Source organism: Colletes gigas, unplaced genomic scaffold (genome assembly GCF_013123115.1).
Source record: "Colletes gigas isolate AHSC1104 unplaced genomic scaffold, ASM1312311v1 Colletes_gigas_Sc00008, whole genome shotgun sequence".
NCBI lineage: Eukaryota > Metazoa > Arthropoda > Insecta > Hymenoptera > Colletidae > Colletes > Colletes gigas.
In genome coordinates, this window is record NW_025106637.1 from 7783667 (window position 1) to 7799617 (window position 15951).

The window sequence follows — 15951 nt, forward strand, 5'->3', positions numbered from 1 at the left end:
TCTCTGAATTCGAAATTGTTGGCAAATAAAGTTGATAAATCTAGAATACATTATTCAGAATTTAATTTTGGTGTTATGGTAAATTATATATCGTGGAAACGATCACTAAAATTTAAAACTTTCAATAAAAGAACATGGTACAATCTTGTTTGACCATGACATTGATTAAAATTTTTATTTGTTTTCTTTTAAAAGTTCTATGAAAAAGCACAACGATAAATCAAAACCTCTAATTATTTTAGATAGAAGAGTCGATGCCTTAATTTTAATTGGCACAATAAGTACGTGAAAATCATTCTATTAACCAGAAGGAAGGAAAACAATGAACGCGATAGCAGGTTAAATATAAATGACATTTTTCATTAAGTATCCTTTCCTTCGATCAGAATCTATTCAGGTCGCCTAAATGGCGTCTGTGTGTGACATTTCAAGCCAGATTGTCGGCACCAGAAACACCCTGCCGTTTCTAAAGCAACGTGCAATTCCTTTTATTTTTCGCTTAAGAATAAAACCAATCGATTGCGTAATCGTATAGATTTTACACCAACGTCGACAAACAAATTCCACAGAAAATATATTGAACTCGCTTCTTGCAGCTTATTAATAGGTTTGAATTTCACTTTGCACTCCAATTTCGTTATTTCTTCGATTTCAGCCCGACGTTATCGTAAAACGTGCAATATATACGGAATATATTTTTCTATTGTTGGCGTCAAACAAAAAATTTACTCAAATAAAATGCCAGAAAAATTCCGTTAAAAATAAAAACGATCAACGTTTATCTCGACTGAAACTATTTGCGAAATTCGAATATATTTTTCTACCGCGAATCTGAACAGATTTTTACTAACATTTCGACGAACGTCGAGGGTCGACGGTACATTGTTTTCATTCGGTTAATTAATTTAATAAAGTCTGGGAGGAAAGGTCGGAGAACGTCACATTTGGAGACGATAAATAAATAAGATATCCTTATGTAAGAATGACGATAATTTCCTTCCCACAAATCACGCGAAACTTTACGGAGCCATGTAAGCAAGAGATTTCCCCAACCCGCGTTCATTTTTTCCCCCAACCATATATTTTCGGAATCAGCGGGAGCCTGGCAGTGACATTTCGAGTTATATCGCTGGCAGCAATGAGTCATTGTCAGAATTTCTGAAATAGAACGCAATCTACCTCCATGAACTTTATTTTGTGCCATTTGAGCGCGCCGCGAGCTTAGAAGATTAGAATCATTTGTTCAAGATATTTTCATGGAAGCGTTAAGATCTCTACCAGTAATTCCAGGCGAGTGTTTTCATGGTAATTTAAAACCAACGTCTTGAATGAACCGAACGAATCTGGCAAGAATGAACTATAGTGAAACCAATTCTAACAGACGACACGAAAATTAATAAAGTAAAGTGTCGCGTATAACGTATATTTGAAGAAATAATATTACGATTTACATTTTTCATTGTTTAATTTGTAACGTAACGCGACGGTTTATATATGCACTTAGATTAATATTAATTAAATTAAGTGACAGTTTATGATAAAAAGAAAGAGTCGTAAGTTAAGGAATATCCCGTGGAAATTAACTCGCGCGATGCTAGATGCACGAAGCTTTTTAATTACTTTGTTTTTTAAACTCCGTATCAATTTTCAGGCATCCTTTAGCATGATATTCTAAGCCTATTAGCTGTTCCACCGCCCTGCGCTTAATCTGCACGTGTGACAGCTTGCTCGGCTGAATGAATTTTAATGAAATCCGGTATTAGAGGGTCCGGCTACAATTTATCCGACAAATTCAAGTTCCGTTCACGTTGTTCAATCTGAATACATATCTAGCTTGAGCCTGGATAAAGTAAACTGTTTTACAAAGCATTCGTCATATTGCATCTTGTTCGAGCAGCTAACAAAGGGTTTCAAAAAAAAAAAGGGCAAAAAATTCACCGATGCTTTCGATTCACTCTCACCTGCGTTACATTCGAACGTTCGTTCCAACGCTCGCCTAAATTTGTAACGTTTAATGAAATAATTAATTTTCTTTTTTAAGTCCCATGGATTTTATATTTCTTTTGATCAGTTTCTTTTATTGGATTTGTTTCTAAAAATACGGTTTTTGTTAATCACAATGTTGTATCTGACGTATAATTTGAAGGAAAACAAATATTATCATCCCTTAAACCGTTGCATTAAACAAATATTATTTTTCAAAGCAGTCAGACTCGGGCATGAACGTTAAGGGGTTAATAGAGTATCGAGGAATACGTGGTATTTTTATTACATATTTATTATATATTCGATAAGGTGAGAAGAATCACGATGTTGAATTTATAGCTTGGCTTTCGATTTATTTTGTGTTCGTCTCCGTTAAAAACAGAACGATCGTTGCTGGTCGAATCGTAAAGAAATAAAATTGGTTTTTCTCTGTTTAAAAAGAAGGTGGCGTGTGGCCTTGATTACTGTAGAACAGAAGATAGATAGAAGATCCTGTTTTGGTTGTGTACAAGCCTTTTGACGAGTCCTTTCCTTTCCTCAGAAGGTGATGTTGACACGATCACGGATCCGTAACGAAAGAGTTCAGCTCAACGCGAGGTTTGCATTAGGCCAGCCGTGCCCCCCTACCACCAAACCACGCGTATTGGGCAAAGACGCGTCCTCACGCGCGACATATTACACCCCTTTAAAAACCGTTCCTGTCGCGTGAAACCTCTATTATAAGGATATTTGTTGAAATAAAGAACCTTCCGCTACAAATTGATACCGGGCAAATGAAATTTACAGCGACGTCGGAACCGTGATATGCCAAAGAAATCGCTTTATCGCGCCCCTAAATACACATTTTCTTTTCACCCATCGCATCGCAAGAACCGCTGGGACGTGTGCGACAAAACCAGCCCCGTCTATATATTTTACTATCACCAGTATTACGACGTGGTCGAGAGTACACCCCCGGCCCTCCAACCCTATAAATAATATTTCTGTCGGTGATTTCGCGGGCGTTCTCCCACAATTATTGCGTTTCTCATAATCGATGTCATAATTCTATCTCGTAACAGGGTCGTTCGTACCATCTACAGGTTCAGGTAATTTTAATTTATTTAATTGTTTCCCTTCCTCGAGATTTTTCGTGAAAACTTCGTTACTCTGCATAAAAACTCTCTCGACGAAAATTCGTGAAATACAGAAATTATTCACCGAAGCTCGATGTTGTAATTATCGTTGCAAGTTTAAAAACGAGAAGAACAAAATAGAATTCTTCAATACGTGTAATATCACATGACTGTTATACATATCCGCATTCTTATTTATCTATTTAGTTTGAAGGGATCACCGTCAACTTCCATTAGGAGATACCAATCTAACGACGTTATAACATTGATCCTCGTATTAATTGTAACCTACATACGTCAATTTCAAATATAGAGCGAGAAACCTTTTGCTACTAAAACAGATTATCTATTGACGTTCTTATAAAGGTGGGAAGCCCAGATTCCCTAATCAATGTTCACGCGACAGTGGGTCTAATAAAAATAGTAGATTGACACTGATTTAGCGTAAATATTCGACGTGCAATAATTATTTTTGGGAATGAAGAAATAACGACAGCGGAACGCGTAGATGTCGAGGATTAATAAGTGGAATAAAATAGGGCTTCGCACGAAACACATCTCGAAGCCCTAGAAACAGCTTATGAAACCATCGAGAAGATTATGTCGCATAGGACACAAATTTTATGACGAAACATTTGATAAAACCACAAACGAAATTTAAAAAAATAATGCTAGAAACTAGAAACTCGAGTTGACGAGACACATAGAATTTGAAATATGTACTAAAAACAGAACGATTGTTTTCGATAGAAATTCCTTAGTCATAACAGTCTATTTACTTTTTAATTATCCGTTTGTAATCGCAAAACTATCGATTATGTGGTGTCTGGGAAAGTTTAATTTGTTTAAAAATCTTTGTTTATATCTCTAACAGTTTGGGATGTGTTGAGTACTCTTTCAATAGAAGTGAGCTTAATATTATATTATATAAAATTTATTGAGCTTCATTTCTGAAATTGTAATTCATTTCTGTGTAAGAAATATCCGAATGTCCATTCGTCGGGAAATGTTCTAATCAGCGGAAAAGAAGGGAATAGGATTTTCGGGAATGTGTTAAGACTTCGCGAAGTATCGGCGGAAACGACCGAGAATTATGTATGCTCTTCTCATCTCGTTTCCTTTCACGAGAAAACTTTTCGTCGGCGTACGATAGTTTTCGGTCTGCCTTGGATTTTCTACGAGCAATTAAAGAGTGCTTGGCAAGTTCTACGGCGAAACGATAGAATGAAGGAATTATCGTGAAATCTTCTTCCCCCATTACTATTTCTCATTTTCATAATCGAGGTTTCTTGCCTGATTAGGTGAACGGACTTCGAGAGAATCCTACTCTTTGAATAACACGATCGAATGTCGAGAGTTTTAAAAAAAGTGTATTAATGAAATATAATATGTTTCTTCGTTGCATATTTGAAATGAATCTTTAAAAATAAAATATTTGAAATGGCATTGCTATTCAAGATTATTTCAAAAATAATTTACTAATTTCGGCGCTGCGACCACGGCGGATCAATATGGGCACAGCAACCGCCAGATAAAAGTTCATCAAACATTTATGATGAAAATCCGCGAACAGTTACATTATTTCCTTTTACGAATTGCCGTTTTCGCGGAACCACGCTTTTGCAATTTTTATTTTCAATTCGACTATTGCAACGCCGGAAACGTTCATATCAACAATTATATAATAAATGGTAATTTACGAATATCAATGTTACAACTGTATCTTAATAACGAATTTCTATTACGTTAAGATATTAATTCACACAGCTAAGCTGTTTTTTGAAACCTTTAATATAACACTACTTGAGCAGCCAGTAAATAATCTGGATTTAAGTCCAATCGAAAATTTATGGAACGTATTACGTTAAGGTTCCTTTGGGGAAGCTATGGAACAAGACAGAATTTTTTAACAGCTTGCAGAAAGATGAAAATACGTAATATGCCACGACGTTAAGAAGCAATAATTGTACAAAATATAATTAAAAATATATGTACTGTATAATGCATCCATTTAACTTTGTCCTTTTTTAATTGGTCGTCTGGTTCCAATGAGCAATCACAAGATTTGAATGAAAACTTTTACCAAGTCATACACGATACTATCAGTATGTAACAGATTTCTGTAAAACAGCGATCTATGTAAATGAAAGTGAGTAAATGAACCACAGAAACTAAGTGAATAACGCTAATTCTATTTACTCTGAACTAGTCAAACTCATATTAAATGCAAGTATTATTACGTTGAAATATACAAGCGCTAGGAGTAATTAATTATTCCACTAATATTGTGTTATGATACATTTAAGCTTAACTAGATACTGAAATTTCGGTAATGAAATTTTCGGCGCAATGTTGTTTTTTGTTATTATTATTTCCTGACGTTTAATAGTGGAGGCAACGGCGTACGTGATCTTATATTTAACACCAAATTAAAATTACGACAACTATAATTCGCTGCAGGCATGATTCTATTTACAATAACGTACGAATGTTTCCGGTCAGAAAAATATAAAAAATATATCATCTTAATATGATACTCATATTAAATATTAAAACTATAACTTGCACTGTTGATTAATGACTTTTAAGCCAATACGAAAACCCACGATATAAATAAATTTCCGAAAGAAGAAACGCCTTACTGCTATTTGCATGATCCAGTTTGAATTTAATTTCAAATTTAATACAATGCACATAATACGAAATTGCGAAATGAAATTTCTACCAATATGGAATTTCTGAAATAGTAAGTTCTGCCTAAATAAATCGCTGTCAATATTCCCTGTCAAAGGATTGAATACCTCTATTCAAAGTCTTTACTACATGGTATTTTTCGTTCGCGAATTTGCACGCATGTATGCTGGTCGGTACAAATTAGACGATAGGCGTGCAACGTAACACCAAGTAGTTTGAAACTGGCTGTTAAACCAATGCAAATTACTGCAAGACAATCTCCATGTTGCGGATGGAGGCGAAAGGGGCGTGGGGGTCAAGAGTTCGTCCTTTCTAATTACGTATCGCGTGGAAAGAGAACGGAAAAGCTTAAACAAGTTTTCACGAATTAATGTTGTCTTCTGTGTCCTGCGAATTTCACGTTTCACAAGAGCTTTATTTTCCGGGCGATTTCGTAATTGGACGGTAACTCGATTTTCCGCGTCCCTTTGTCGAACGACGTCGGGGGATTCATAGTTGTAATCATACTCGTGAGGAATTCGTTCGAATGTCAATTGCAAATACGAAAACGTACATGTACAAAAATTCAGTCAAGTAGAAGCACTCTCGATCGTTACATTCTGGTCAGCAAATTTTTTGAAAGGAATTTCCTCTTTAAAAAGGGACATTTCTGTGCTCGAAACTTATGCACAAATGTTTCGATTATACTTATTCCAATTACTTTACAATTAAATTGTTTTCCCCAATGTTCCAATAATTTAAATTTCAAAGAGTACAAAATTAGAGTAAACGATATTTAAAAATTAATCACAAAGAATACGAGCTTGAATCGATGCATTTTTTTAATTCGGATGAAATTTATTAGGAGGACTGTTACTCGTTTAAAAAGAAATATTAATCTTAACAAAATTCTAAGCATCATCGGTAATATGAAATTGGCTAGGACACTTTTCAGGAAATTTTGTCGCCATCGCTTCGTGTATGACCTGCAATTTTGCTACAAATTGGATGTAATGTAGCTATAATACCCTGGTGTATACGCAAGAAAGGATAGCAAGTTAATCTGGAATATTCATCCCTCAGGGTATGGTTTCACAGCTACGATTAACCTCTATTTCGTACTCCTACAACTAAGATTTATATCAGAAGTTTATTATTCATAATTTTGTCCCTCACTGTGTACGATATTATTTCTAATTTAATTATACGCTTTGCAACCGATGCGTCCTCAAAGATAAAAATTAATGCAAAGATATTCAGAGAACAGAATTAATTTTCACAAAATAGTAGTAGGCACACGTTTAATTACTTTCTCATTCTTACGTTTGATATCGAATTCATGCAATGAACAATTATTACTAATTTGACACTGATCCTCACAGTGGTAGCAATATTCAATTTGAATTTTTTCTAGCGTCTCTTTTTGTTCGTGAATATTTACTTAGGTGTACTTGGACCTCGGAAGAAAACTAATTTCCCCAGAACGCAAAAACTTTAATTCTACTAGAATTTTAAGTAACCTTATTACGTGTGTGTAAACTCGATTAGACTTTCAATAGGTATCCTTTTAATTTTTTACTCAACCTCCAACACTTCGTTTTACTAATTGGCGTTATACGAATAAACATTCGGCAACATTTTAACAAACATCCAACAAGTTTTAATTCGAAAACAATGGTAAAAATTATCGTAAATTCTACTGGCAAATAATTATATAAAACAGTAAACAGGAGAAAACTAGTAATTACTTAAAAATTCTCAAAGATTGAATTTTCCAAAACGAAGGAGGAAACTCGAAGGAGCAAGTTGTCAAGCAAAGGATGAAACTGTAGGAGGTGGTACAAGATTTCAATCGCGCGTTAACAACATTCAATCGAGTGTATGGCTCTCCTATGAATTTTCTCTATCTAGAGACGAGAAGATTAATTACAAATTGAATTTGCTACAGGTATAACGGTGTAACAACTGGCCGTATAGGAATGTGCACACATACGCCGAAGGGTATCAGGTTAATTAGGGACATTCGTCCCTCAAGACATCGCTTTGTGACTAGGAGGCTTAACTGGACACGATGCATCCTGACCCCTAACAGCCACCCTGGCCTATAAGCCTGATCCCCATCGACATACATTAAGTGCACGGATTTCAGATGTCTATCTGACCTGTGTCAAATTAAGTGTCACCTGCCAGAAACGTCAGATTTAATCGTCTCACGAATGATGTTGCTTTCGCGTCCCGATTATGGCGGCGAAGAAGCAACCACGGAATGTTGTACGATTTCTTCCCCCGGGCATCGAAGACGAATAAAGTGATTAAAAACAGTAGTAACGTAAGATTCATCGAGACAACAAAACTATATTTCAAGGTCTGTTTCGAAACACTAAAAAATCTGGTAAATTTTTTCGTAAAAATATAATAAACACGAGTTCCTGGCGTTGAGAATAATTATGTTAGCACGATATACCATAAAATCGGACAGGTACACTTGAAAATTTAGTACAATCTAAGTTTAAAAGGCGTTACATGAATTCATTTTTTAATTCTATTAATTTCTCGTTCGTGTGTAAATGCATAAATTACGAGTAACCGACATGTATCTAGTATTTACATGCACTCTGGATGGCGGTCCATGGAAATTGAGTGGCTCGTAACAAAAACAAACCTTGTCAGAAAGTTCGAAAATTGAGTTAACGGCACTTCCTAACGGTTTAAGGTAATACTCACTGGAGTTATCATTCTTGAGCAAACATCGCGTGTTACAAGTTTCACGACTGTTTACATCGTTACAGATTATTATTAGAATAACGTGGTATATAAAGTACGAATAACTAAATACTCGTTTAACATTATCGTCAAATACCATTTGATTTTTGCAATTATTTTTTATCGACTCTTAGATGTACGTACTAATAATAAATGTGACCAAATTGTTCCTTTTTGCAGTATATGAATTTTATATAACATGTATTATATGAATCAATGTTAAGTGATTCTCTTCTACTTTTTCTTTTACGATTGCAGAAACGAGCAATGTTAATAAATAGACACATTATAAATTAAAATTATTTCTTTTGTTTTGGAACAAATTATTACAAAAATTGAACGCCCATACCAGGAGATGTTAGTTGTATGATACTTGTGTTAACTATTGCTTTCAATTTTTGATCTATTGGTTAAAGGAACAATGACCTGCAGTGATCTCATTATACCTTATGGATACTGCAAACGCAGATCGATCAAATTTTATGGGTGCTCAAACATGGTCTAGAAATACATACGCACATATCGTGATAAGCATAGGGTGAAATACACACCCATACTGCAGGGGTTGAATCTACATACTAAAAGAAATAAAAAACATCATGGTTGAAAAGGTATAAAAGGTTGAACTAATTTCTAATTTTACCAACATAGTCTTGGGACCTCTCGCTTGCTATCAACATCAGATTGTTTTAAATATTTCGATTTAATACTTTCGTTAGCCACTGCATACGAGCTTGTTTGAAGTAACAGTAATAACAATAAAAAAAAATTGAAATATAATAATATCACAGTCGTTCGAGAGACGATTGTTGATCGCTCACAAAAGCACGTTGACGCAAATCGCTGTATTGGCGTTCCAACTTCGACGCGGTCGACGGCCATCGTTAAAATCGAATCGAGAGAAAAAAAAAAAACGCATCCGCGACACAGAAAAATACTTGATCGAAAGCAAATTCTCGACGCCATCGGACGACAAAGGAGGAACCGTTACGCGAAACAATTCGATTTTTAGTCGCCTGATCAGTCTTTTCCATCGAGTTGTTGCTCGGCTCGCGGGATTCGCGGCGGCCCTTTCACCGCGAAGGGCGTTCGCAGACGTGGTTGGCCAGGAAAAAAACCACACACGCCAACGCAAAAGAAACTATCGAAAAAAAGGCAACTATCAACAGCAATCAATTCTTTTTCATGCGACGAACAATATTATATCGCGCGGCGCTGTTGGCATTTCCGAGGATTGCGTGAGTTCGAGTGCGCGTGTGTGCACGCGGCACGTTGCATATTTAAAGGCAAGGTGCAAGGATGGAATATAAAGTCTGTCGGAAAACAGCGCGCTGGCAAAAAGAAACGCGAGGCGGGCACCGGGAGAGGCACCGTCGCAAATGGAAGAATTAATAAAGCAACGAGAAACAACGTCACGTGGTATCCCGTTGTGTTTGGCCGAAAGAAAAGGGCGCGGATCGTGTGTGTTTCCCCGGTTATAATTCCGTTCCGCGCCGCAACCCGGCAACAGCCTCACCTGAGCTTATGACTTTTATTCGGCGCGTCGCGTACGCGCGTTTGCGTCCGCGTTTTCCCAAGCTGGTCACGAACCGTCTCTGAATCGCAACAATTAAAGCAAAAGGACCCACCCTGTATATTTTTCCGAGACCATGTTCGATGCGTCCCTTTCTCGTTGATTCCAAAAGAGGACGCGAATCCGCGCGAACGAATCCAGGGAACGCGTTGTTGGGCGTAATTTTTCGAGGAGGGGTGACATCGTAGAAACACGCGTAGATTGCGGATGTTTATGCATTTATAGAAAATTTGAACACAACTAATTGCGTTTTTTCCTTATTAATTTAGAAATTTAATTCTTCTCAAATATGTTTGGCCAAACACCCTTGCAACGAGTCTCACATAATATTATAAATGAAAACTCTGAATTCACCATTACGGTTTGGATTGTGTATATGCCTGAATTTTTTTTATTACATATTCTGTATCGTTAACCCCTTGACTCGTTACAATTTTTTATGTCAAGTTTCACCATTATGAGGTCACTCACTCGTCATCAAGTTTTATATATTAAAATCAAGATATTTTTACATTCGCGAGATATTCGTAAACCAAATCTATTCTTTATCGTGGCCATTCCTTCTACGAATTTAAACAAAATTAAATAGTATACGTTTGAAAAATTATTCGAAATTAAATCGTACGTCAAGGGGTTAAAAATATCCCAAATATTAGTTTTCATTGGCCTTCATTGAGCTCATTGCTCATCGACTTTCCATCATAAGCGAATTTACACTTAATAGTTTCATATTGAAACATCAACGCAACTTTAACGAACACCAAGCAATGCGACCCTATAACTTGCAGGAACACTCCAGTGATACCGACTAATATTCAGCGAATGTAATGCTACTAGGAAATTCCAGATGTTGCAAAACAATTTGAATGTTAGTTATGGAACTATGCAGTCTTGCATTATATCAATCCTTCATAGATATCGAACGATCAGAGAGCAGATGAGTGCTTTGCAAAGAACTTTATGTATTACTACGATCTATTCAATGATATATTAGTTTTATAGAACATTGATTTCATTTCACCCCAAAAATAACGAAATCGCCTAAGTGGATTATATTGGTGGTAATATTGTACAATACAGAGGCCATTCTAGAGGCCAAAATAAGACGAAAATCAAGAATATCAATTTCTTGATGAAGGCTTCGTTAAAAAGTTATTAAAAAATTAAAAAATTCCAAATCATTCTGAAAAAATTATTTTTAGTTTCAGGGGCCAATTGCAATCATTTTTGGTGATTAGACATACCCCCGAAATCCTACGCACTTTCGAGAAAAAAATTCCTTACCGAAAATGTCTGATCATAGCGTTGAGATGTTTCCCTGAAATTTTTCTGCGAAAAAAAATTTTCTCAAGTCGTCCTGGAAAAATTATTTTCAGTTGTGGGGGTTAATTATAATCATTTTTGGTCAATAGACACAACCCCGAAATCCTAACCATTTTCGAGAAAAAAATTCTTTACTGAAAATATACTGTGTGGCCAGAAATGTTGCTAAGCCTCAATCAAGAAATTAGTATTAGTAATAAAATTTTTCCCAGGGGTGGTCGAACACCCTGTATATTCCCCATACACAGAAACTTTTCAATGTTCATTATACTAATCCATTTTATTTGGAAAAATATGAATAACGAAGAAAATATTGCCTGCTGAAATTTAAAAATACTGGAATCAATAAATGTAAAATAATTTTATTTTATGCGTTGACAGTATAATGGCATTATCGACAAAATGGGAGACAGTAATTGAACGATAAAGGAATAGCGATTTTTCATAAAATTCAATGGCACATTGGCTTTGAGTTCCAATATAAAATTTGAAACAAACTTATAGGATTATAAAATTTCTTTTTGTTTTCAAAAAGAATTTTAATTGCGGAAGGTAGGGAAAAGGGAACAATGCATTTTTGGATTCGTTTATTTGACGAATATATCCGAAATTTTTCATCCATTTCATTTTATTTTTTACTCGTGTATCAATACATTTAACCGATTGCATTTTCGAGAAATATTCAAAATTTCCTTTTCGAAACGCATTCTCCACATTTTAATGTGTACAAAAATGTTTTAAACAACACGTTAAATTGAAAGGTTTTAATATGGTTTTAATAATCGGCATGAAATGCATTCTGTGTAATCGATTTTGAAAAATGGATACAATTTCGTACGACAAGAGCATTGGAAAATTTAGCGATTGAAGAGTTTCCGCGAAGTGTTCTTTGGCAAAATCAATACACTCTGCTACCACGGGATTAAGCGTGTAACAAATAGTTTCCGTTGCTTTTGTTCCATTTCTCGCGTTTCTAGCGCGACGATACTCGCGCGAGGATTCTAAATTCTACGTGAAAGTCTGTTCCGCGAACGTGCGAACAAACGAGACAAAAAATGGCGTTTCAAACAGGCTTTACGCGTGTTTCCAGGAAAAATATACACAGAACCGACACGACACGCAGCCTCAATAATTAATATCCATGGTCACGTGAACATAATATCGTTTACGTGCACCGTGCTTTTCATAATCGCGCTTGCACGGCCTCTTTAAGTTTTTCCATTCAATCAGGGGAGTCCTTGTTCGCTTCTTGAGCGACTGAGTAGGCGATTAATTGGGGAAGTATCACGAGGGGCGGAGAGGAGAGAAAAAAAATAATTGCGTGCTCCCGTCGACTAATTAAGTGTTAATATATCCTGTCGTGTGCGTTCGCGTTGACTAATTAACCTTTTACGCTTCGTTTACGTCCATTCACAAAAACATATCCGTGACTTGTTGCTTGAAGGGTTGCCGTTGATATCTCGAAGATTTAACCCTCCATACTTAGGGAGAAGGTAAAATATGTTTACTCTGCAATGAAGTCCAAACAAAGACTGCTTACCCTTCTCTGGTTAAACCATTTTGGCTTCGAATTTTACGTAGTAGCTAATTATCAATCTTAAACAAGCTATTTTTATTATTTAGTGAGAGCAATATAATAGAAAATACAATAATAGTGAAGGTAAATAAGACGTGGAATAATACGAATGCGAATTGAACATAATTGGAATGTTCTAGCATTTTTCTACCGTGTGCATTAATTTCTTTAATTTGTTAAACGTGTTGTGAAAAAAGTAGGCGTTTAATAATTGTTAACAACGAACGCTATAAGAATCGAAGATATATTTTTTAGTTATAGAGAAACATGTAGGTAGTAAGAAAGTCCCAGTATTTTGGCAGTAAAAAATAGTGCTTTTAGCGCTCGTAAGAATTTCAGAGAAGCTTTTAAATGAAGCGTCTGAAAGGCTCCTTTGATGATGATACACGATCTTGAAGGAGTTTAAATCCTTTTAAGCGTGCTCGAACGAGAGTTTCTTTCGCAGCTGGTCCTCTTTTTAGCATCGATCATTATATTTAAAAAAGCGTTATGTTAGATCAAGTGGATTCGAATTAAACAAATTAAAGGCACGATTCACGGTTGGCTCGAAATTTGGCTGACGTTTCTTACCCCGTGTTTTCGACATTTCGCCGAACAACTTAACGATGCAATTAAAGCGCACGAAATATTAATTACAGGCACGGTAATTTCTCGCGCGGATTATTAAAGATAAAAACGTTAATGCTGAAAAATTCAGCGGATCCGGGCGCGAGGTTTTAAATGCAGTTTACGACGACAATCGGGGGCGATTCTAATAAAAAATCACGTCTAACCGGTCGATGGTAGGATTTTAATTGTCCAAATTTAATCGCCGCCAGAAAGTAATAAATGCGCCCGGCCGTCGGGGTCGGCACGATACGCAAAAATAAATTAATGAACTTCAATATTGTTGGTGATGTTCATCTTGCGTATCGCGTACGCGATGCAGAAGTAAAACGTTCGGGAAACGATCCGAGATAATAATTGTGATTTACGGTCTGGTAGTTATAATTCCCAGCATCGACGACAAATTACGCGTCTGCTTTTCAAAATTGCACGCACACGCCGCCCACCAGCGTCCACGCACCCACGAGATTTCGAAACGTTGCTTTTTATAGGAGGTAACACTACGTGATTTCACATTTTCGGCATCGATAGTTATGGCAAAATTGCTCGCGCCTGAATTTCATACCACGACCGTCCAGATATTTGATACGATTTTTTTTATTTTATATAAACTATTTCGTTGTTGCACGTTTTATTTTTTCGTTGAAAAGGCCTAACATTTGGGCGTTATTAGCCTATTAATTTAGGACTATCACATGCATCGGTTTCGAATTTTTTACAGACATTTCTGCACTTTCCAAGCGCACGAATATATTTTTCCAATCGTTAATTACTGTTCGTTTTCGATAAAAAAAAATTCTCTCGTGACATCTATGATTAAACATGGATTAAAGAAATCCAAAAATAAAAATAAAAACTGTTTCGTATGCTTAACTTCCAATTTCAGAATTTTTGTTATTTTATATAAACTATTTCGTTGTTGCACGTTTTATTTTTTCGTTGAAAAGGCCTAACACCTGGGCGTTCTTAGCCTATTAATTTTGGAACTATCACATGCATCGGTTTCAAATTTTTCACAGACATTTCTGCGCCTTCCAAGCACACGAATATATTTGTCCAATTATTAATTACTGTTCGTTTTCGATAAAAAAAAATTCTCCCGTGATGTCTATGATTAAACATGGTTTAAAGAAATCTAAAAATAAGAATAAAACTGTTTCGTATGCTTAACTTCCAATTTCAGAATATTTTTTATTTTATATAAACTATTTCGTTGTTGCACGTTTTATTTTTTCGTTGAAAAGGCCTAACATCTGGACGTTCTTTACCTATTCATTTAGGACTATTACATGTATCGATTTCAAATTTTTCACATACATTTCTGCGCCTTTTAAGCACACGAATATATTTTTCCAATCGTTAATTACTGTTCGTTTTCGATAAAAAAAATTCTCTCGTGATATCTATGATTAAACATGGATTAAAGAAATCCAATAATAAAAATAAAAACTGATTCGTATGCTTAACTTCCAATTTCATAATTTAATAGAAAATACATATTAAATACATATTAAAAATTTCTAAATAATGAATGCTACAAATTGCCTGAAAGCAGGAAGGTTCAATATGCACTTTTAAGACGCTGTAACAGTTGCTCTGAACTGTAATTTAAAATGTAATTAAGTTTAAAAATTGGTTTGGCCTTTAACGACTGTAATTACCGAAACTATTGATCGGTACGATGAAGCCGTTCCCAAGTAATGGAAAAAACGTAACGCTCCCACATTTTTCAAACGCTTTGTTGAATTTATTCGGGAAAGCTTCAAAGTGAAATGGAAAAAGGGGAAACGTTATTTAAAAACCTCGTTCGAATGAAAATTACGTTTACGATAATATTAATGTTTTTCAAAATTAACGAGAAATGTAAAGAACTTGTAAAGCTACTTTTTGCTATACCTGAATATTCAGCAAAATTGCGAAACACCATGGAATTTGCACTCACCTGTCGTAGTAGTAGTCCCTGCAATCAAAAACATAATCGTCGATTAGTCATACAATTTTATCAACAATACATAGTACTAGTTTTTGAATAATAAAAGAAATTATGCAATATACTTACAATTATAAATTATGAACATAATATTACTAATCGTTCAACACGGAAAAAGAAAAGAGCAGGTCGTCGCATTGTTACAAAATTCCTTTGAGAAGTTGCGTGCACATTTATCGTGTTATTCCTTTATCATATTTCCGCAAACTTTTTACAGTAAATTTTAGACAAACGTGTTCATCGATCTGAATAGCGGAATGTACGAAATTCAATGACATGAATTTCTGCGTACGTTTAACGTGCAACGAGAACAAAATAAACGTGAGTGCGATGAAAACGTAATATT

The 15951-nt window shown here is 35.4% G+C and overlaps 1 protein-coding gene across 5 annotated transcripts in view; it reads right to left on the minus strand.

Annotated features, from left to right (window-relative positions):
- Window positions 1–15951, minus strand: part of LOC122396804 — a 346801-nt gene that overhangs the window by 21859 nt on the left and 308991 nt on the right. For all 5 annotated transcript variants that reach the window (XM_043395502.1, XM_043395501.1, XM_043395499.1 and 2 more), the window contains one exon: window positions 15558–15575. In XM_043395502.1, the coding sequence (XP_043251437.1) occupies window positions 15558–15575 (18 nt within the window). The remainder of the gene's footprint in view (window positions 1–15557; window positions 15576–15951) is intronic.